The sequence below is a fragment of the Peromyscus maniculatus genome, chromosome 5 (assembly GCF_049852395.1).
Source record: "Peromyscus maniculatus bairdii isolate BWxNUB_F1_BW_parent chromosome 5, HU_Pman_BW_mat_3.1, whole genome shotgun sequence".
Classification (NCBI taxonomy): Eukaryota; Metazoa; Chordata; class Mammalia; order Rodentia; family Cricetidae; genus Peromyscus; species Peromyscus maniculatus.
In genome coordinates, this window is record NC_134856.1 from 52,794,282 (window position 1) to 52,816,964 (window position 22,683).

At 56.1% G+C, this 22,683-nt stretch overlaps 1 protein-coding gene across 10 annotated transcripts in view; it reads left to right on the top strand.

The window, feature by feature from the left end:
- Osgin1 (oxidative stress induced growth inhibitor 1) overlaps positions 1-22,246 on the top strand; it is a 28,909-nt gene extending 6,663 nt beyond the window's left edge. The window contains exons 3-11 of one of the 10 annotated variants that reach the window (XM_076572200.1): positions 1,472-1,572; positions 10,486-10,588; positions 12,595-12,729; positions 13,433-13,535; positions 17,643-17,747; positions 18,627-18,763; positions 19,132-19,323; positions 19,443-19,534; positions 20,936-22,246. In XM_076572200.1, the coding sequence (XP_076428315.1) occupies positions 17,681-17,747; positions 18,627-18,763; positions 19,132-19,323; positions 19,443-19,534; positions 20,936-21,884 (1,437 nt within the window). In that variant the 5' untranslated portion in view covers positions 1,472-1,572; positions 10,486-10,588; positions 12,595-12,729; positions 13,433-13,535; positions 17,643-17,680 and the 3' untranslated portion in view covers positions 21,885-22,246. Of the gene's footprint in view, positions 1-1,471; positions 1,573-5,352; positions 5,522-8,559; positions 8,600-10,485; positions 10,589-12,594; positions 12,730-13,432; positions 13,536-17,642; positions 17,748-18,626; positions 18,764-19,131; positions 19,324-19,442; positions 19,535-20,935 lie in introns of all 10 variants that reach the window. The other 9 variants (XM_076572201.1, XM_076572197.1, XM_076572198.1 and 6 more) reach the window with 9 other exon arrangements.
- Positions 22,247-22,683: the final 437 nt, after the last annotated feature.

A 22,683-nucleotide genomic window follows, 5' to 3' on the forward strand; every position in this document is an offset into this window, starting at 1 on the left:
CAGAGACATTCATTTTGAAAATTCTGAAGTCTCACAAGGAAGGCTGACCTGTGGAGGAAGTGGCTGCAGTTTGACAGGCTGGGTGGGCGTCCGTCCGTCCGTCTGTCTGTCCATCCATCCATCCATCCGCTCCCCAGCCAGCTCCCTCAAAGAAGCCCAACAGGGGCAGAGGCACAGACAGCAGCCACAGGAAGCTTGAGCTACCCTGTGTTGTCCAACAAGAGCCATGAACCCTGAGGACAGCCCAACAGAACTACGGCACTGAGCCTGGCCTCAGTGGGAGCCTTGACAGGGGCCCAAGTGAGGAAGCACTGCCCTGGCCCAACGGAGTGCCAGCCTCTTCATGCCCAGCATCCAGGGCCTGTTGCTAAGTTTCTAGGAATTTTTGTGACTCCGTTGTTAAGTACACCTGCTATTAAAGGTCAAATGGTACAAACTAGAAATCAGCACATTCATAAACATGAGACTGGCTGGCCCCACCCCCTGGTCCCTGCCTGTGGTCTCCAGGTCTCGGGGCTGCGTGTCTTTGAAGAAGCAGTGTCCAGCCACTCATGCCCTTCAGAAGGCCCAGATGTCACTCTGGTCATGTGACATCGGCGTTGGAGGGGCCGTTGCACCCCAGGAAGCAGCCCACAGTACAGTTTTCTAATCACCCCCAAAGCTGGTCCTTGCTTTTCTAACTTTGTATTGACTTTTATTTTATTGTTGGGGAGTGGCACGTGTGTGTAGGTCAGGTGGGGGAGTCTGTCCTCTCCTCCCACCATGTGGGTCCCAGGGATGAAACTCAGGTCATCAGGCTTGGACACAGGCACCTTCGCCTCCTGGGCCATCTTGCTGGCCCTGAAAAGCTGACTCTTAAGCACTGGCCAGCACCCCTCTCCCGCCCTGGCCGCTCCCACCCTGTTCTTCAACCTCTTGCTATGGCTGCCTTGATCAAGTGCAACCAGGAAGAAAGCTTGTGTAGTGCTTGGGTGTGGGGTTCCCCAGGGTCCAGTCTCCTAGGACTCAGAGAGAGCCGTGAAGGAGTCAGTGTGTTGGGAAAGCTGGTGGGATGCGATTGGCAAGCAGCTTCTCCCCTTGGGAGGGAAGATGCGATGCCCCGGCTCCCCTGCCCCTTCCAGGCAGGAGCACATCAGTGTGGACCTGGGGACTGGCAGGGATCTTCATGGAGGTTGTGTTGCTCTGCTCATGTGACAGACATTGTCAACCCATGTGCTTCTGCCTGCCTTTAAAAACAATGATGCTCTACTTGAAGAAACAGACTTCCCATTTTAGATCCTTCCTTCCTGAATGGGTATTGGGTGGCCAGGGGCTGTGGGAAGCCCGGCCATCAGGCTCCTGGGAGCTGTGGAAAGCCACTGTGGCCTTCGGCTTAGGGCTTGGGATTCAGTGAGTGTGGGGCTGGTTTGCATCTCTCATGGACTGCTGATGCGAAGGGGACCCACAGCCAGGAGTAACCCACCTGTTCCAGCGCAATCTCCTGACAGACAGAGGCTGTGACATTACACCACCCAGCACAGAGGGATGGCCAAGGGTGCGACCCTGTGGAGTGCGGTGATCCTGTGGACCACAGTGAGTGCCGACTAACCACCATGGCGGGTGGCCACAGGGTGATCTTCTGTGAGTGGCCTTGACCAGTACCATGGCTGACTCCGTGTTTCAAGGATGTTCTGAGGCCTGGAATGTCACAGGCGCCTTGCTGAGAACAGGAAATTGGGGCCGTGAGGCCTGTCTGTCTGCAGAAACCAGGAACTCAAGGCAAAGCCATGATGAGGAAGGAAACAGAAGTCAGAGGTCGGGACAGAAACAGCCAGGCACAGTCTCAGGAAGAGTCCAGACCTCAGGCAGTGCTGGCCAGACCCAAAGAATCTGCCCCTCAAAGCACCGTGTGGGACTTGAGAATCCTGGTCCCTGGGGCCCCCTTTGCTCCAGCGCTGAGAAGAGGCTGACAGATAAATAGCAGGCACAGGTTAGAAACCAAAGCAAGGACCCGATGGAAGTCCTCCAAGAGGGGCCAGTGTGCCCGCCCCAGATGCCGCAGGGTCACACAGATGTGCATGCTTTGCCCCATGAAACTCACGCCTTGCCCTCTTGATCCCCTTCCTCCCACAAGGCCCCAAAGGAGGCATGCACTTGGGAGGGGAAAAGGGACACAGGGCGCCAGCTGTGCCTTGGCCCACAACTGTCTGCAGAAATGGCTGTGTGGGGAGTGCAGCAGCCCCATGTCTCCCCCAGCTGGCGCCATACTTTTCACCCCGGAAGAAAGGAGGAGCTAGACCACTCTGAGAAGAGGAGAGAGTCTCCGACTCTGGGCCACAACTCTGTGACCTTGGATCCCACAACACATCCTACCGCTGGACCTGAGACACCACTTCCGACCCACACACCTCTGCACACACACAGATGTGCACACCCCCACACGCAGGCAGCGTGCACCCATGCACTGACCATCATGTCACCCAAGTATAGGCATGTGCACATGGGACTCCCTGGAAGCCAGCCCTCCCTAGGAAAGCACCCACTTCCTCCCGAGGACAGGAAGTAACTGAGACCTAGAGGCTCTCTTGGGATAATGGCCGCAGTTCACGACCCAGTCTTACCCTCCTCCTCTCCAGTCTTCAGAATGAACGTGGAGGTATGTCGCCTCCCTGGGGTCTCCCTTTTGCCCTCGGAAGAAATACCAAGCGCCTGGAGTGGCCACTGGCTCCCTTGTCACAGCGACCCCCAAGCCTCACTTGATTCCCTCCCTCTAGCATTTACCCCATCAATTTCTCAGACTGCCAACCTCAGGGCCTTTGCACCTGTGTGCTGTTGACTTGTAGGCTTTTCTCTCCTCCTCTCCTGTCTTTCTGGTCCTAGCCCAGTTGCTCTCCCTCAGAAAGGCTGTTCCTAACATGGCCAACCTGGGTATCGTCCCATGCTTACTTGGACAGTCACCACCCTGAGAAGAGGGCTTGAGTCTCTTTCTACCACCAGGTCCCCAGCACGGCACAGGTGTTGAACTGGTCAGTGGGGGTGGGAACTTCGGGCCACTGTGAAGAGCGTATGGCTGTCACTCAAGTGGAGCACGTAGGGCTGAATTTGATCCCGAGTAGCCCTGTCCCTGCTTAGATCTCAGCTTCTCTCCCCAGGAAGTGGGGTGTTGTCTCGATGTGAGTCTAGATGTCCCTATGCCCAGGATTGTGTACTCTGCCATTGGTAGGCAAAGTATGGGTCTCAACAAGCTCAGAAACCCCAAGGTGAGGGCCTAGGGTGAGGGATCTTAGCCTGTCCTTGATTGGGGAGGACAAGGTGGAGGGTGGCGTCATGCATAGGAAGGAGGTCATGGAGGTCTGGGGTTGACCCAGAATCCTTGACCACAGCAAGCAGGTCTGTCCTGGGACACACACTGATAGAAGCAGAGCCAGGCCAGCAAGTGGTGTCTGACCTCCATGCCCGGGGATCATCTCCAGGAGCGGGGAATGGACTGCAGAAGAGGATGTCTGGACCACAGTTCCTCTCCAACCCCGAGGGCGAGGCTCCCCCCCTCCCCCCCCGCCCTCCACCCATGCACCAACTGCACAGCCTCCAAGCTTGCCCAGGCCCGACTGGGCCGCTGGCATGCGTATGGAGAAAAGCCACAGCAGCCAAGGCTGTAGGACAGGACAGACCTGCCAGCACACGGGCTGAGGAAAAGCAGGCCAAGATCCTGGTCCTGCCCGGTCCTGCCCAGCAGGGCTGTGTCAGTAGGGCAGAGGGTTTCCGTTACTCATCCAAGTGCCCCATGCTCCTGCAGGCTCTACCTCATCCTCATCCCAGTGTCCCTGCTTAAAGATGGGCGGGTCCCTGATCGCCAAGGGAACCATGCAAACACAGCCCAGAACGGTTCCCAGAGTTCCCACTGTGCAGTGACAGTGACCTCGACAATAAAGGTGCGGTGGCCATGATGCTGGAGATGACTGCAACTACTTAGAAACCTTTGTGGATATATGGCTTCTGCCCAGGATGATGTGAGCCATCCTTCCAGACCAAAAACCCCCTCAGAGAGGCTCTGCTTTGAGTTTGGAGAAGGAGCTGCAGAGCCTGGGTGGGGGATGGGTAGCCAGCCCCCGATGGGCCAAATTCACCCATCTCGGGTTTCATCCCACTTGACAACCAGTCTTGGTGGTGATCCTGTAATCCAGGCTAATTTTTCTCTGCTTCATCCCAGTGCCTCCTTCCCTGGGTCACGAGTCACCCTGGTCTGAGTCCATGGTGTACTTCTAGGCCACTTAAGAGACCCTTGCCAATGTGGAATGAGGACCAGGCAATGCGGGGATCACAGCCAGGGGGAGTCTGAAACCCTAGGAAGCACACTGAGGTTCCAGCCAGCAACAGACTTCCCCAGGATGGCAAGAACATGCCATCTCTCAGCTCCACCCACCCCCCTTCTCTCTACTCTGGTGGGCCTGTGAGGGCCTTGTGCCCATTTCTTTGCCATTAACACTGGCACTCACACTCCTATAAGCCCCATGCCCCCCATGCCCTGGACTGCTGGACAGCTGGACAGGTAGACAGGCTTCAAAGCCCCCGTGATCATGACCCAACCTCAGCTCTCTCACCCTCTCGTCCTCTCCTGCTCTGCCCTGCCTCAAGGGTGTCCTCCTAACCCCACCACCCATGAGAGTCATGCCTGCCTCACAGATTTCTCCACTCCTCTGCAGCTTGTGGTCAGCCACAGCCGACAGGTCAGTCGCAGCTAGGGGAGTCTATACCACAGGAGCGCATGGTGGCCACTCATCTGGGCTTTTCTTTGGGACGCTGGTAGTTCAACATGTTGTAGGTCACTACGCTGCTCATGCTGGACTTCGCAGTCTATGCCCAAGTGCACCAGTGCAAACCCCATCACGTTCTTCCTGGCCAGCCAGAGATGCCCTTCCATTCCGGCACCATCCCCACCTCCCAAGGCTAGACCCCATATCCAGGCAGCCCAGAAATGTCAAGGTTGTCTTCCAACCTGGGAATCCCTGCCAACCTCAGGCTTCCTCCCGTGATCGGCCTAGCCTCAGCTGAGGCTTGTCATAGAGGACCTGCCCTGCCTTCCCTCCTCTGCCCAGCTCCACACCCCACCTCTCCCCTGCTCCAGAACCTTCCCCAGGGCTTCCAACCAACCCTCCACTCTACCTCCCAACTCTTTCCAAAGCTGCCTTTTGTTTCTATTGCCCCGACACACAACACTTATGCAAGCACACTTGTTGGCTTGCGTGGTCTCCTTTGACAAATGGGAGCCTGCTGGGTCAATGTGGAATGTGCTGGTAGATGACTTGGCATGAGCCCAAGGCACAGGCAGCTAGAAAAGGCCACACCTGGGGCTGCCCCTGCTCTTCCCAACAGGAGAAGCAGAGATGGATCCAGAGGTGGGCCCAGGCCGAGTACACGAGGCAGGGACTCAGAGGACAGCAGAAGGATAGAGTGCCCACCTCACTCAAGAGAGCCTTGAGTGCTGGAGCAGGGTCTCTAGGTCACATCCTGTGGACCGTCAGCCGGCACTACTGAGCTGGAGGTAGTCCAGGACAACAGGGATGCCTCGGGGTCAGCAGGGATGCCTGGGAGTCAGCAGGGTCTAAGTGGGGAAGGGGATGGAGGGATAGGCCTCTTTTTGTTTTTGGTTTTTCAAGATGGGTTTCTTTGTGTAGTAGCCCTGGCTGTCCTAGAATTCACTATGTAGACCGGGCTGGCCTTGAACTCACAGGGATCTGCCTGCCTCTTCCGAGTGCTGAGGTTAAAAGTGTGCCACCACAGCCTGGCTAAGATAGCTTCTCTTGCTTCCCACATCCTGCCACAGAAGCCTGAAGCCCAGAGCCACCCTCCTGGGCTGTTCCAATGCTTGGCACTGAAGCTCTTCTGTAGAGATGAGAAAGGCCTTGGAGCTAATTCCAGCCCTCTCTGTGACCTTCTGCAGGTCACTGGCCTTACCTGTCCTAGAAGGAAGGTCCATCCAGTTTACAGAGCCTGATAAAGGCAACAAAAACAGACTGTTTAACCACCACACATAAGACCAAAACAAGAAGGAGACCAATGGGCAGCAGCTGTGTGGGCCAGAGAGCAAACAGCTCGATGGCCTAGCTTCTCGGAACTCTGCGGGCAATGAACTTGAGCAGGTCACAGCTTGTTAGCTGGGAATGGAAGTGGGACGATGCTGGTCAGACAGCCAGGAGCCTCAGGTCTGCAGACCCCTCATTTGCAAAGCAGCCACCAGCATGCAGGGTGCCTGGGACCTCACCACACAGCAGCCACTGTCCCCTCTGATGAGTCACACATAGCAAGACCCTCAAGGACAGGGGCCAGGGAGATGGGAGGCCTGTGCTGAAACTCCAGACCTGGAGGCAGATGCCTCTTCGAAACAGAATTCCCTCCCATGGCCAGGACAAGGTGTTGTCATCCTAGGGCCGAGCCCATGTCCCCAGAGTGGCTCAGTCAGGTAGCTGTCACTCTTCTGCAGTTTGTCACAGACTGAGTGAGGCCTGTGGTGGAGGTCTCACCCCATATAGTTGTGGCTCTGAGTGCTATCGAGCATCAGAACTGTCAAGAAGGCTTGGGATGGTGGCTGGGCTTCCCTGGGCCTGCTAACCTGCTGGGAGAAGGCAAGCCTGGCGATCCTGGGGCTGACAGGGGTAAATGTTGGGAATGGCAGGCCGTTCAGTGACTCAGAAGGGGCTGAGGGTGGGGGAGGGGTCTCTACCCTCTGCTGAGGACCTGCAGTGTGCCAGCCAGGACACAAAGGCTCAGAGAAGTAGGCTGTCCAAGTGTGAACCAAGACCAGAGCCAAGATGTAGCCCAGAGGCTCCGGCTCCACAGAGAGCTCTTTCCAGTCTTCTGTGGCCAGAACAAAGCTGTCTTTCCTGGAGGAAGGGTCTCACAGTGTGCTGCAGGGCTGTCCTCACCTCTGGCCAATTCAAAATGGTTGCCAAAGAGTTAAATCATGGGAGACGTGTCAATCAGGTGCGTGTGATGTGACACCAACAGGGTAGGGTCAGGCATACTCCAGAATGTTCTAGCAGTCAACCAGAAAAGCCAGAAAGCCACAAGACTTCTAAGGATGTGGCTCAGTAGGTAGCATGCCTGCCTAGCATGCATGCAGCCTGGGTTCCCTTCCCAGCATTGCAAAACGGGCATGGTGGTACAAGCCTGTGATCCCAGTACTCAGGAGGTGGGGACTGGAGGATCGGAAGTTCAAGGTTCTCCTTGGCTCCACAGCAAGTCAAAGTCAGCCTGGGATACATTGGGAAAAAAGAAAGAGTGAGTGAGGGCCAGAGGATCCAGGCTCGCTCATTTCTTCAATGAACATATGAGTGTTTGCTGGGCAGGTGAGACCCACTGCGTGAATGAATCTAACTGAAGGGCAGAAAATGCTTGTCTGGACAAATTGCTTCTTGCCTTTTGTTTTAAAAATCTATTTGGGCCTGGTGGTACAGTCCTGTGGTCTCAGCTACTAGAGAGGTTGAGGCAGAAGGATTCCAAGTTCAAGGCTAGCTCGGGCAACTTAGTGAAACCCTATCTCAAAAAAAAAAAAAAAAAAAAAAAAAAAGTTTGAAAAGAGGGCTGGGGATGTGGCTCAGTGGTGGGGCACTTGTCTCGCCTGGTGAGCCCCTGGCTTCCATCCTCATGTGGCGGAACGAGCCAAGGCCAAATCAGCCCATCCCGAAGCCCTTGACACCAGCAATGCGGCCAGCAGCTCTCCTTCCCTCTTTGGCCTGTGGGACCCGGGATCAGTGCCATGTCACGATCTCCTCTCATTCCTGTGGCAAACACACCCTGCTGCCTCTGCCTCTTTGCTTGCCTTTTTACCAGCTGCAAGATCCCGGCCTCTGGGCACAGCCAGTAGTGACTGACTGGCCTGTTCCCAGCAGGCACCTGGGGAAGCAGTGTTTCCTCTCAGTGCTGTGATCACGGCTCCCTGTGGATGATGGCCCTTTCTGATTAGGACTGTCCAGAAGGATGAGATCTCAGGGTGGACGCAAGCTCTCTGCTGAGTTTAGAATTCATCGTCAGGAAAACCAAGCAGTTCTTGGGACTTCCCCCCAAGGCCCTTGAGTGACCCATGACCCTCCTGCCCGGCTGGCCTAGCTCACAGAAAAAATGCCTTTCTTTTAGACCCCATGACTTCCTGTGGTTGGCAAGGAGGTGGATTGCAGGAGGAGGGGCTGGTATATGTGTGACCACCCCCCTGGTGAGTGCTAGACTGTGGTTCTTTCCGAAACCCAGGCCTGAGGCAGGAGGACCCTGGAGCCTCCGGGAATGAGCTCTGGGGTCTGGTAGCGCTGGCCCTGTTAAGCTCTGGTGCCCGGGGAGTCTTTGCATGCCTCTGACTCTCTCCATGTGGCTGCAGGGAAGAGATCGATTGGAGTGGTCTCCCATCCTGCCTCTCTCACAGGCAGGATAGACAAGAAGGGTGAAGCCTCTTGCCTGAGGTCACATGGCTTGAACGGATGGAACCAGAATCCCGAGGCCACAATGGAAGGCTTTTGCACACCGGGGCTGGACCCTTGTATGCACGCTGTCTTCCAGACCCCAGAGCAAATTGTCCTCACTCTCTTCCAGATGGCCCCCTCACTGTTTAAGGGAAAGAGGAAGGAACCAGGCAAGTAGAGGAAGCTGCTGCTGCTGCTGCTGCTGAAAGACTCTGAAGCCTCCCAGCTTCCTCCCTGTGCGCATAGCCGCCCCCCCTCCCCGATACCCCCCCCCTGGGGGGGAGGGCTCAGCTTCTCTCCTCCCCAGTGGAGGTCCTGGGCCCCATCTTTGGCATTCTCCCTAGGGGCCCACAGTGCTGACCCCTAAGTAGGCTGGCACAGGCAAGCACTGGCCACCCACACTGGATCCCAGGTGTCACACAGAGCTTTGCTGGCAGGCCAGGCTATAGAGAAAGGCCCTCACCCCGCCTCCTGCTTGGGAAGCTCCCGTGGGCTTCTTTATCTTTAACTAGTCATTGCTAAACTATCTGGCCACCTCTGGGCTGCTGAAGGGACTGATGAATTTGAGGGTCAAGGCCACGGGCATTGTGAGCCCTGAACAAATATTGGTTGTATGTCCGGAAGGGCCCGGGTTCTTTGTGCTAGAGCCCTAGCCTAGGTGGTGTCGCAGACCTAGCTCTGTCCCAGCTGAGGCTTCCATTTACTCCGGGGTTCAGTTTCCTCACTGGGGATGAAGTAGAATAATGCACCTGCTCCCACAGCTGGGCTGTGCGCAGATTGGGAGCATCCTGAGCACACCAGGCGTGTGGCTGCTAGGGAGTGAGCACAGCTCTGCTCCCCGCCCCTCCCCCGCCCCCCCCCCCCACCCCGGCCTGGGCTTGCCTGCCTGAGCCTCTTAATCTCTTCCTTTAGTTCAGTTCTTCTCAACCCTCCTCATGCTACGACCCTTAAATACAGTTCCCCATGTTGCGGTGACCCCCCAGCCCATCAAGTTACTTCATTGCTACTTCCTAATTGTAACGTTGCTATTGTTATGAATCATAATGTAAATAATCTGATATGTGGGCCACAGGGTCACGACCCATAAGTTGAGAATCACGGCTTTATTCGCTGCCAGCCTCTTCTGGGAAACACCATTCATGCTGTGTGACCTTGGGCTTGGGATGAACTTCTCTGAGTAACAGCCTCGTACAAGAGCTGTCTGTTCACAGTGCCTGGTTCCTGCGAACAAGAAGGGATGACACTGGATGAAGAGAGGAGGGTCTGCTGGGTGGTTCTGGGATAGCCGGGGAGAGAGGTGGCAGCAGTCCACAGGAGTGGTGAGAGCAAGCCTAAGCCCGTCACCCACACCAGGCCCGTCCCTCAGCTCACATCCATCGCCCTTTGCAACTTAGGAAGCCCCGTGGTGGCTGCAGCGGTGCTCATGGGGGAAACTTGAGTCTCAGAGGTCACTGTGCCCAGCCCCTTGTCATGTTCCAAGTGGCTCACACTCCTGGTTAATGGATCCTGGGACTGAGCAGGTGTCAGGCTCCTACCGCACCAGGTCTGACACCCGAGGCATGTACCTGATGTCTGAGGTACATGCAGCAGGATCCCAGAGCAGGGGAGATAGACTGGGGGCTGGGGGCAGGGGTGAGGCTTTTTCTACTTAGAGACTTCACCTGTGTGCAAGTGTTTCCCTTACTGTTTTTATGTTTTTATGTGTGAGTTTTTTTCTGGGGCTCCGAGGAAACCAGGCCCCCAGTGTGCTGGGCAAGTGCTGTAGCACCAAAATACAACCCTAACATTCCCTTTGCACTGACATATGTAAAGCACAGGACTGGGATGTACTCGACAAGATGATGCATGCTTAGCATCTATGAAGCCATGGATTTGATCCACAGCCTTGAAAAAACAAACAAACAAACATGGAATTAGTATAACAATTACTAAGGACACTTTACCCTGTTGGTGGGTGGGGTACGCATGTGCATGCACTTGTGTGTACAGGTGCAGAGGCCAGAAGTCAACAGCAATTGTCTTTCTCCATTGCTCTCCACCTTGTTTTTTGAGACAGAATCTCTCCCCGAGCCTGGAGCCCAGCATGTCAGCAAGCCTGGCTGACTAACAAGCGCCCCCAAGATCCGCCTGTCTCTGCAACCACGGTGCTGGGATTGCAGGTACGCGTGGCCGCGTGGAGTTTTTACGTGGATGCTGTGGAACTGAACTTAGGTCCTCGTGTGCGCGCGGAGTGAGCCATCTCCTCTAGCCTTTTCCACCCAGCGTTTATGTTCCCTCTCTAGGCTGTGATTGCCTTATGCACATTTTATAGACAGAATCTCAGAACGGAAGACAAGTTCCCTGAACAAGCTGAATCTCAGTCTCCATCCCTACAAGCTTTTAGTGTGAACTGACTCCCGGGACGCACCTGTCCTAGAGGCTCATTTCTCATGAGTCTGAAGTTGGAGTTTTTCGGGAGCCTGTGTGTATTTGCTAGCAAGCCTGCTTGCCTTCCCAAGTAGGGAGGATCATTAAGGACCCACATACCCCCCAGGAGCTCTGAGGAGCAGCTCACTTCTGTAAGCCTGCTGGCTACACAGGTCCCCTCTGAACCCTAGGACAGTGCCCCTTGGCCTGCTTTCTGTGGCATCCATATCTATCTTCATCTTGATAGTCCTGCTGCTGATAACGGCTGGACAGGTAAACAAGGAAGGAGGAGAAAGTCCACAAAATACCTGTCAGCCGACTCCGGTAAGGGGCCAGGGCCACCACGGGCAGGGCAGGTCAGGCCCAGAGAGAGGCCAGTTTCTCTTTCCTGGCTTTCCAGGCCCTGGCTGGCCCCTGGCTCCCTCCAGCCTCCCCCTTGGCAGCTGAGGCTCCAAAATAGGAGTCCCTGACCCCGGGTACATGCTCTCTTTGCCTCAGTTTACATCTCCAAAAGCACAGGCAAGCTGCAGCCAGGCACCGTGGGATGTGAAAGTAGAGAGGGTGATGTAGCCAGACCCAGCAGCACACATGCGCCCTGCGACTGCTCCAGCCCTCAGGATCCCTCACTGTGTTCAGAGCTCCACTCCAGGTCCCGGTGTGTGGGAAGTACACTTTGAGACCGGAGAGGTGCAGGGAGGGGGTTCCTTAGGCCCAGGTCGCAAAGCACACCTGCACTGAGCTGAGGCCTGTAACAGGGACTCTCTGAAGCTTGCACTACCTGGTCCAATGGGCCCCTGCAGCTGAGCCTCTGAGGAGAGAGTTTCAACAGAAGAGCTCAACCCTAGGCAGCGCCCACTCAGGCTGGGGAAGGTTGTGAGGCCTAGTGCAAATAGAAAATGCAGAATGCACGTCCGTGTTAGGAAATGACCAAGAATTTTAAGGAAGACCGCAGAGCGTTAAACCAGGATCCTGATCACCGGGCCCTAAGCAAAAAAACTACAGCCCAGGACCCCGAGGGAGAAGGCCAAGCAGCCAGCGGAAGGAGCCTCCAAGAAGTGGTCCCTGGGCTGTGGGCTGTAGGTACCTGGCCTTTCCCTAAACTCATGTCAGCAGCCAGCCATGCTCACCCCACCGCTCCCTCCTACCTGTTCACCCAGGATGGCTCCCCTCTTCACCCACCCCTGAAAGAGTTCCCTCTGCCAGGCTGTGGTTGGGCACCACATTCTCCCTGGGGAACAGACTCTCCCAATGAGACTGCTAGTGTAAACTAGGGCTCAGGGGTGTGTGTGTGTGTGTGTGTGTGTGTGTGTGTGTGTGTGTGTGTGTGTGTGTGTGTGTCAGTACTGGGGATTGAATCCAGGGCTTTGAGCATGCTAGGAAAGTGTTCTGCTGCAGAGCCATCTCCCCGCTATGATCCCAGGTTTGAACATATGCATATGAGTGCATGCAGGGTTTTGTAGAGGGATTTTTTTTAACGGTACTGGGGCTTGAACCTAGGGCCTTGTGCAATTCTAGGCACAGGCTCTACTGAACTCTTTCTCCAGGACTCTATGCAGCATTTTGAACCATATTTTTTTTTTAAGCCAGGAAAAAACAAAATACCAGATTTTTAAATAAAAATGTGTGCTAGCAGCCAAGACTCTCCCAGCTAGCGGCTGTTCCACAAGGTGGGCCTAAGGAGCCTACCTCACCTTACAACTGAAGCTTTCTTTATCTATCGTTTGTATTCATCCTTTCTCTTGAAATTTTTCTTTTTTAGAAAATTTCATCAAAGTGTCGTTTTCTTGATTAGTGAGTGTTTGGCTCTTAGAGGAAGAGCCTGACATCCACCCCTGGTCCTGGTCCCGGTGGCAGAGAGGACCATGAGGGTGACGACTGATAATGATGAGAACAGGTAAGGCCACCAAGGTCTGTGTGGTGACCCTGCCCAGCTTCCTTCTGTTAGCAAATACTGAACACCTATGTGGAGTGCTATCCCCGCCGGCCATGCCGCCCCAGGGCCGAGCTTCCGCTCAGGGAGCTCAGAAACAGTTGAGCAGATGGTGTGACCCCTCCAGGCAGAAGGTCTGTGAGGACCAGGGAGATGCCGCACCAACCCCCTGGCCCGCACACACCCCAGCCCAGCAAGGAATCCCACTCAACCCCACTTTTCAGATGAGGAAACTGAGGTTTGTCCAGAGCCTCCAACCAGGAAGTTCAGCTTGGGGACTGTCAGGGGTCAGGCTGGTGCCTGAGGGCTTTTTTCTGTGGTGTGAGGGGTGGAAACCAGGTGAAAGAGCCTCCTTCTGTACTTGAGGGGCCAGCGGGACAGTCATTTCAATTGCACGTGGCCAAGTTGTCCCTCCTGTAGGGAAGAGACCAGGTAATCTCTTTCAAGGGTCACTACTTCCTCCCTCAGACTGAGCCCAGGAAGGGGAGCTGACCAGCAAGGGCCCTTTAAGGCTGGCCAGGGGCAAGTTCATTCACCCAGGGGCCCCTGCTGACTCACGCTTATGAAAGTGATTTTCCTGGCCCCGCCCCTGCCTCCGCCTCCTCCCAGCCCTGCAGTGAAATACCCCTGCTAGCCTTGGGCCTCTCACAGCCTCTGGGATCCCCAGGGCTAACGGGCATCCCGTTCCTGCAGCCGGGCACCGTGACCAAGTTCCTCTGAGTGTCCTGCGCACCCAGGCTCACCAGCTCCCTCCAGCTACTGCCCATCAGGTGAGTGGCCTGGACAAGACTGTGGGTGGGAAATGATAGCCAGGCAGGGGAGCGGGGCAGTAAGGAATCCGGTCCTGAGCAGGACTCTGGGTGTCCTCCCTGCACCGCCCAGCCATGGCCATGGCCAGGAGCCTGGGCCCCTCTCCCAGTAGCCCCTAGCCCAATAGCCTCATCCAGCCCATGGAATAGTTGTTCTGACAGGAAGAAGTGTGGGTAGCCTTGCTCCTGGGAGGCATCTAAGGCCACTGTGTCTACAGCCCAGTGAGGTGCTGTGTCCTGTGTACCGGGCACAAATGGGCACAGACAAGGGTTCCTGGGCACTTGGCTTAGGGAAGGTGCTTGGAGAGCGTGGTGGGCCATGGAGGTGGGGCATTAGGAATCCTTGGGCTCAGGTGGGGCGGGCACTTGGAATAAGTGTTCTTTGTGACAAAGGCCAGGTAATACTTGGCTGACTGCGCACTTCCTCATGCCCCAGGGCTTTGTGTCCCTAGCAGCTGTCACTGTTACTTGTTGCTTTGTTTGGAAATGGAGGGGAAGGGGACCAGACTAGACGGTCTGAGACCTGGACAAGATGCTTCCCCCACCCTGCCTTAGTTTCTTTCTCTGTGTAGTGGGGATAAGAAACCCCAGCTCTTGGGTGTCTCAGAAGCAAATGGTACATGGCCCCAGCCCTCCCCAGCATGATGATTTCATAACCTCAGAAATATCTGCGGTGTGACCCGGGGCAGTTAGCGACACTTCTGAGAAACTCTCCTTTTCATTTTTGTGTGCATGTGCTCATACCTGCGGAGGTCAGCGGCCGATGCCTGGAGACTTCCTCAATCACTGTCCACACTTTTCCCTTTTATTATTTTATTGTGTATTTATTTTATTTATTTTTATTTATTTATTTATTCAAGACAGGGTTTCTCTGTGTAGCCCTGGCTGTCCTGTAACTTGCTCTGTAGACCAATCGGGCCCTGGTTAGTACTTGGATGGAAGACTACCTTATTTTTTATTTTATTTTATTTTAACTAGAGAGAGAAAGCTTGTGTGGAGGTCAGACAACCACCCTCAGGGGTCAGGAGTCAGTTTTCTCCTTCCGTCTTTATGTGGGTTCTAGGGATCAAATCAGGTTACCACCCATATGTAACAAGTTACCTGGTGAGCCATTTCCCTGGCTCTTCTGGACTGAACCTGGAGGCTATCGATTTGGCTGACCGGCCAGTGATCTCCAGGGCACCTCCCCACAGATCTGGGATTATAAACATTTGCTCTTTACTGGAGCAGGGGGAATCCGAACTCAGGTCCTCCTGAGCCATCTCCCTGGTCCTTCAAACCAGCAATTTCTAGCGTTAGCTTTTCAGTCAGCATTGCCGGACCAGAGGGACTCAGAAAGACACCATCACGTTAAAAAGGGGTTTTTCTAAACTTGGGGGGTGGGGCGGGGTTCACTTCTGTAATCTGAGCACTTGGAAGGTGCAGGCAGGATGATCAAGAGTTCAAGGCCATGCGAGGTTTATTGTTGTTTAAAGCCAGCCTGGACTACATGATACCCTGACTCAAACAAACCAGGCAGCTTATTCCAGCTCTTCAAACTAAAGCCCGTGGGTGGAGCTCACAGGAGTACAGAGAACTTGTTTGCTTTGTACCTTTGTAGCTAGTGTTTGTGGGTGGTGGTGAGGGTGAGCAGCTTGGAGGATGTGACCTCTGGGGTCCAGGCCTGGTGGTGGTGACCTCACGTGAATGGCATCCAGCTGCTCCAGGTGAAGGATCTGCCAGCTGCGCTGGGAAAGGGGCTGGTCCTAGAGTGCAAAGTCCTCAAATGTGTTAGCTCCTCCTACTTCCTGTGAAGCAACTTGGGCATCCCCTTGGATCCCGCCTGTGTGGACAGGGCCTCCTGCCGGCATCACTGAGGAGCTGTATGCTGGGGTGTTACAGAGAAGGAAAGAGTGGGCACCTCAGGTCTCTGGGGATAGTTGGCACGCTTTTTTCAGGGGTGTTGGAATATCTGGTAGGGTTCTGCCCACAGAGATCAAATGTTCAGTTCTGTTATCTGCCTGCTCTGAAACTTAGGGGGCTTGCCTTTTCCCCTGGAGCCTCAGTCTCCTCATCTGAGAAGTGGGTTGTCATGAGGATGAAAGGAGACAGTGTACAGGAAACTCCCTGCCAGGATGTTACACTCTGTTACTCCTGTTCCTGGAGACAGTGAAGACGGGGAGGGAGGAACCCCAGGCCCTTTGATGTGCACTGGGGAGGGGTCTGCCCTCCAGGAACTGCAGCCTGAATCTCCAAGGCTCTGAGCACAGCTGCACCTTTGAGTCAGTGAGAAACTGACCCTGCAGCAGGCCGCTGGGGCCGGACTCTGCTGCAGCGAAAGGGGGCAGCCGCACGCTGCAGGAACCTGCAGCCCCCACACCTGCAGGAGCACAGAGAAGGCTCTGGAATGGGGTGGCCCCTCTCGGTCCAGTCCAGCTGACTGGAGGTGGACCGGGCTCCTAGCAGCAAAGCTCCCCAGCCTCAGTCTCTCTACCTGTAAATTGGGAGTGATCAAAAGAGTACTTTTAACACCCAGATAAATGTTATAAGCATAACCTGGTGTGTGTAGAGGGTTTGGCCCTCGAGTGGCAACAGCGGTATGGCAGTGCCTGGTGTCAGCTGCTACAATTATGGCCATTGGTCATGTGACCCCATCATCCTCTTAGGCCCTGTGTGGGGAAGGCCGTGTGGTCTCCAATATCAGCAGGAAGCCACCTGCAGTCTCCAGGGAGGAGGGGGAAGAGGAGGAGGAGGACACAGTGGGTACTGGGGACATAGGGACCATCTTTGCAAGTCAGGCAAGCTGTCCCAAGCCTGAGCACAACTGAGACCAGAAAGATGGTTCTTGGCCAGCCCACCCATGAGATCACAGTGAGGTGCAGGGGCATGTCCCACTGGCAAGCTGTTCCTCCTCTGAGGCTCACCCCCACAGCCGCCAGCGGAGGAACACTGAGATGCCAGCACCAGGGACGGGCTGCTGTGAGGTCAGTTGTCCCGTCTGACTGGTTGGACCTGCCTGGTCGGAGATGCTGGTGTTTGTGTCCCAGCTCACATGTCCCACTCAGCCCCAGCTGCGTTTCGTTGGCCCGTGAAGGATTTGTGAAAAGGTGCGTCATGGACTGGCCACTTTTCCAAACTAGAGAGTTCGTATACAACCCCCAGATGTCCGCCTCCTCTGTAAGGAGTTCTGGGGATGTGACCTCAGACCAATGCGCAGCCACTAGGTGAATCTGCAGCTCTCGGGACCCGCACCATGGTCCAGTCTTAATCATCAGTTAGCCTTAGGTTAAAGTCCTGCCAGCAGCAGCTTCCGCCCAGGGTCAGCGTGGGAGGGGCAGGTCACTGGAGGAGCTCGTCATCCCTGCTCCCCCATCAACATTGTTTGTGGCCCCCTGGTTATGGACACAGAGCTCCTGGGGGAGGCTGCCCCGCCCCTGCTGCCAGCCTGGGAATGCGGCTCCTCCGGTGCTTTGAGCAGTTAGGCACTGTGGCCAGCAGGGGGCGCACGAACTCCAGAACCCGGGGCTTGCTGGCATTTTTCCCAAATCCAGTTGTCAGAGTCTCCCCAAGTCCAAGGTCCAGTCCCACCCTGAGCAGGAAGTCAGGCAGGGCCTTGCCGGCAGTAAATCCACCCAAGCAGGTGTTCCAGAATATTCTCCTACTGGCACAGCCTATACAGAGGCTCAGGTCTGGGAATGAACCAGTGTCACCAGTAAGGAGGCTACTGAGTAGGCCAGTTGGGTAGTGGCCCTGCAGCTGCCAGAGAATTCTTCTTGTCTTGCTCCCCGCCCCGCACTGGGCAGGGAATCCCCTCCCTGAGGTGAAGAGGGGAGATGGATGGCATAAGGCTCAGTAGAGACAGTGGCTCCTGGTCCCCAGGCAGCTAGGGAGGAGGGCAGGTGCCCCGTGTGGCTGGGGACAGGCATGTGGGATTGCAGAGAATGTGGGAGGAGAGGAAGGCAAGAGGAGGCATATTGTGGCTGCCCCCTGGGGCGCTGCACTCCGTGCTGAGCACCAGAATGCCCCTGAGAACTGGCCGTGCGGTCCCTCAGCCTGACCCCAGGGGCTTCTCTTTGCTCTGCTCTCCAGGTCCACTGCCAGCCTCAAGCTGAGCCCCAACCCCAGCTATGAGCTCCTGGAGGCGTGACTCCCTCAGGGCCAGCAGCTCGGAGCCCCTCCCAGTGATCATCATCGGTAAGTGTCACCCTGGCAGGGTAAGGGGGTACACTGGTGCTCTGGGGACCCCTGGGTCTGAGGCCAGGAAGGCTGAGGCTGCCCTCTCTAGATGGCTGTCTTTAAATGAAGCTGATGTGGTTACTGTGGCTGTGTGCATAAAACATTACGCCATTACCCCGTGTCCCCACCTGTGCAAAGATAGGGCCCATGGTTCCTGTCCTCAGTTCTGCAAAACTGGAAAAGAGAATCCAAGAGCCAGGCGGAACCACATGAACGGACATTTTAAAAGTGAAAACCCGATGGATGTCAGTAGGAGCAGGGGAGAGCTGATAAGACAGGCAGAGGAAGCTCTGATCCAGCTAGGAGGAGCTTGGGTCCACGCAGACTCAGAGATAGCCATCACCCCCCACGCCCAGGGCTTGAAGCAACCCATCCCACAGATGGACTGTCACCTCTGAGTCTCAGCCTCATTGTCACAGGCCTCCTGGCTTAGGCTAACACCCCGCCTCTGAGCTACACCCCCATCCTCCTTTTACTTTGGATGTGCCCAGGCTGGCCTTTACTTCAGATCCTCCTGCCTCAGCCTCCCAAGTTTCAGGCTTGCGTGGCTGTAGGGTCTGTCTCTCTGAGTGAGAAGCCCTGCTTAGCCCTTTGTCGGCTGTGTGAACACAGGCCACTTGCTTAACCTCTCTCTGCCCATTTCCTTACTGGCATCACCGCAGAAGTGCACTTCGAGACCTTTTTTCACACAGGAAGCCTTTGACCACTGTCCGTGACTTTATTTCTTGGTCATTATTACACACGGCATCTGACACAGAGTAAGGGCCTGGTGAATGTTTCACAGGATGCAGGCGTAGCCAGCCAGGTTGAGTCTTCCTGATCCCCCTGTCTCTGCAGGCAATGGCCCCTCGGGTATCTGTCTGTCCTACCTGCTCTCTGGCCACATCCCCTACGTGAAGCCAGGTGCCATCCACCCACATCCTCTGCTGCAGAGAAAGCTGGCTGAGGCTCCGGGGGTCTCCATCCTGGACCAGGTGAGTCTGACACACGAGTGTGGGAGGGGTATCCTCCTAGGGAAAAGCCAGGGCTCCCTGGAAAACCAAGCACAGAGCAGAGGCGCCCACAAAACCAACCATGAAACAGGACGGGAGCAGCTGGGCTGGTTTTCTGAGACCGCTGATACCATGTCAGCTGTCTAACTACCCATTAGATCCGTGGGTCTCAATGAGGGACTCCCTCTAAGAACACTCACTGGGGCCCTTGGGCTCCCAGAGGGACCGCGGTGACAGATAATCCCCCAAAATACCCAGCATAGAGGTCTCTGTGTAACCAGTTTCTCTTAGCCTCAAAGTGGGGCTCTGCTATCCTCTGGGGGTCCCATTGATCTGTGCCCCCTCTTCAGGACCTGGAGTACCTTTCGGAAGGCCTTGAAGGCCGAAGCCAGAGCCCCGTGGCCCTGCTCTTTGATGCCCTCCTGCGTCCCGACACAGACTTTGGAGGCAGCATGGACTCTGTGCTCTCCTGGAAGCGGCACAAGGAACGCGCTGTTCCCCACCTCGTCCTGGGGCGGAACCTTCCCGGGGGCGCCTGGCATGTGAGTGTCCCCTTGGAGCCACCCCTGTTCTCCTGATACCTCCTTTTCTTCCTGTGTCTCCAACCCTGGGAGGGGGCGCTATCAATCCAGGCTGGGCCTGAGAACACCTTTCTCCGCAGTCCATTGAAGGTTCCATGGTGACCTTGAGCCAGGGCCAGTGGATGAGCCTCCCAGACCTACAGGTTAAGGACTGGATGCGGAAGAAATGCAGGTAAGCCCCCCCCCCTCAGGAGGCTGGGTGGGCAGAGGAGACTCCCCGACACACAGATCCAACTGGCCTCTCTGGTTCTGCCTCTGGTGGACTGTGTCCCTGCAGATGAGGAGGGACGTCAGGGGCTTGTAGCCTCCCCTTTACATGGCCTTGTCATTGTCCTAAAGGGGCCATGTCCTTGGTTCAGCAAATACCCTACCCTAGTGATCCACTGCCAGCCACTTGCCTCTGTCCCGTGTGCCACTGTGAGAAACACTCCTGCAGGTAGCCTCTTAGGACAGTTTTCACAACAGACAGGAGAGGGGAATGACGGACAGACAGACAAATTCTATAGCTCCTGGGTGGCCTGCGGGCATCCTGGCCTTTGAGTCACCCTTAGTTAGCCAGATGTCCCTGCACTGGGTGACTGCAGCCATGTGGAGTCATACAACCAGGTACAAGGAAGGTCTGAGGTTATGCTAAGCCAACTTCCCCTCCAGCATCACAGACCCTGCAGCCACTATGCCTGGAAAGGGAAGATACAATCAAAATGGCAGCAGAAATGATGATGCAGCCCCCCCCCTACACACACACACACACACACACACACACACACACCCTCCTATGCCTTTCCTGTGTGACCCAGGACCTGCTAAGGGCTTCAGTGGGATATTGTAAAGTTCACACTTCAGAATGTGACTCACGGGGTTGGGGGTTGGGGATTTAGCTCAGCGGTAGAGCAACTTGTCTAGCAAGGGCAAGGCCCTGGGTTCGGTCCTCAGCTGGGGATGGGGGGTGGGGGGGGATGACTCACACAGAAAAGGATAGGGAAGCCCTGAGTACCACTGAGGAGTGCCTTGCCATGGCACTCAAGGCCAGTTCAGAGGCCGCTGCCCAGCCCTCCACTGCCCCCCCATCCCTCCTCCCGCCCCCTCCTCCAGCACAGCCCGGCTCTGAACTCGAGCTGTATAGACTCTTGGCCTCATTCCGAACTTCGTAGACGTGAGATCTCACTACATTTACATAGAGCTTTTGAGTTTTATTTGGGGTCTTGTCATGCAAGGCTGGCCTTAAACTGGTGATCCTCCTGCCTCAGCCTCTTGAGTGCTGATAGTCACCAGCTCTTGGCCAATAACATCACTGGCTGGCCGGCCCAAACAAGCCACCCCCATGCTCAAGCTCCAGTCTAGGCCCTTGGTTTGCACCCAACCCTGTAGACTCTCCCAAGGCCTCATGGGATGTTCCTGACACACTCACCAGTAGGGAAACTGAGGCACAGAGAGTTTCAAGCTCCCTATGTTAGCTCCACTTTCCACGAGACACATCGAAGCCTGGCCCCGGCTGGGAGTGCTGTTACCACGGGTATTGCCTACCTCCACGCCTGTCTCTGACACCCAGCTCCCACATCTGCTTCCTCCTCAGAGGTCTGCGTAACAGCAGAGCCACAGCCGGCGACATCGCCCACTACTACAGGGACTATGTGATCAAGAAGGGTCTGAGCCACAACTTTGTATCTGGTGCCGTAGTCACTGCTGTGGAGCAGGCAGAGGCTGAGCACGGCGGTCCTGAGGCCCAAGCACCCAGCCCCCTCTTCCAAGTGAAAGGCTATTTGACTGCCAAGGACCACAGCCACCAGCCCTTCTCACTGTGGGCCCGGAACGTGGTCCTGGCCACGGGCACCTTTGACAGCCCAGCCCGGCTAGGCATCCCCGGAGAGACCCTGCCCTTTGTCCACCACGAGCTGGCAGCCCTGGAGGCGGCCCTGCGGGCAGGCACCGTGAACCCACACTCAGACCCGGTGCTGATTGTGGGCGCTGGGCTGTCTGCGGCCGATGCTGTCCTCTTTGCTCGCCACTACAACATCCAGGTGATCCATGCCTTCCGCCGGTCTGTCCATGACCCCGGCCTGGTGTTCAACCAGCTGCCCAAGATGCTATACCCTGAATACCACAAGGTGCACCAGATGATGCGTGATCAATCCATCTTGTCGCCCAGCCCCTATGAGGGCTACCGCAGCCTCCCTGAGCACCGGCCTCTGCTCTTCAAGGAGGACCACCAGGCAGTGTTCCAGGACCCACAAGGGGGCCAGCAGCTCTTTGGAGTCTCCCTAGTGCTGGTCCTCATTGGCTCCCACCCCAACCTCTCCTACCTCCCCAGGGCAGGTGCTGACTTGGTCATAGACCCTGATCAGCCACTGAACCCCAAGAGGAATCCCATTGATGTGGATCCCTTCACCCATGAGAGCACTCACCAGGAGGGCCTATATGCCCTGGGGCCACTGGCTGGGGACAACTTCGTGAGGTTCGTCCAAGGTGGGGCCTTGGCTGCTGCCAGCTCCCTGCTGAGGAAGGAGACCAGGAAACCACCCTAACATCAGCCAGATGCCCTGACACCAGGCCCTGAAGAGAAGGGGCTCACCACAGCCCGGCGGGACATGAGCCCATCTAAAGATTTCCCATGTGGGGACCAGTCTCCCCAGCAGGAGATGAAGACTAGAGCCCTGTGGATGGGCTGTCTGGCCCAGAGGCATGGGGGAACACAGGCTACCCCATCCTCGGGCTAGTCAAGGCCCACGGTGAGAGCAGCAGCCATAGGCCAGAGAAGCCTGGGCCTGGGCCCCCTTGAAGCTATCAGTGTGTGCTGGAATCACGGGGCCAGCTGAGTGCCCAACTAGGAGGACTCCAGGCCTAACCTTTCAGAACCAGGTCCATAATAAAACCAACAGTGCCTCCACTGTGCCTGAGGAGTCTGTGCTTGGGGAGTGGCTGGGCAAACAGACCCCGTACTGGGCCCCTGGGTAAGGCCTACCGGGCAGCAAGAGAACAAGGGATGGAGCCCCATGGTGCAGCAGACCTGGGCACGGTGTTACAGAGTCTGGAGAGCCTGGGCAGGGACTGATGCTTCCAGAAGCCTGCGGCAGCCCTGTGCACCCTGGTCTGCTCTCACCTCCCTGTTACCTGCCTCAGGGCCTTTGCGCAGGCTGCTGTCCAGCCCTGGGCACCCTATGCGCGTCTCTTGAGTCTGAGTCACTTGCCCCATTCTCCACATCTCGCTCTGTCTTCAGGGCAACTGGCGGCCGCGGGTGGAGGAGGGGAGGAAGGGACGCGGGGAGGACCGGCCGGCAGAGGGCGCTCAGGGCTCGCTGGACACCAGCACCACGGGGGAGGGGA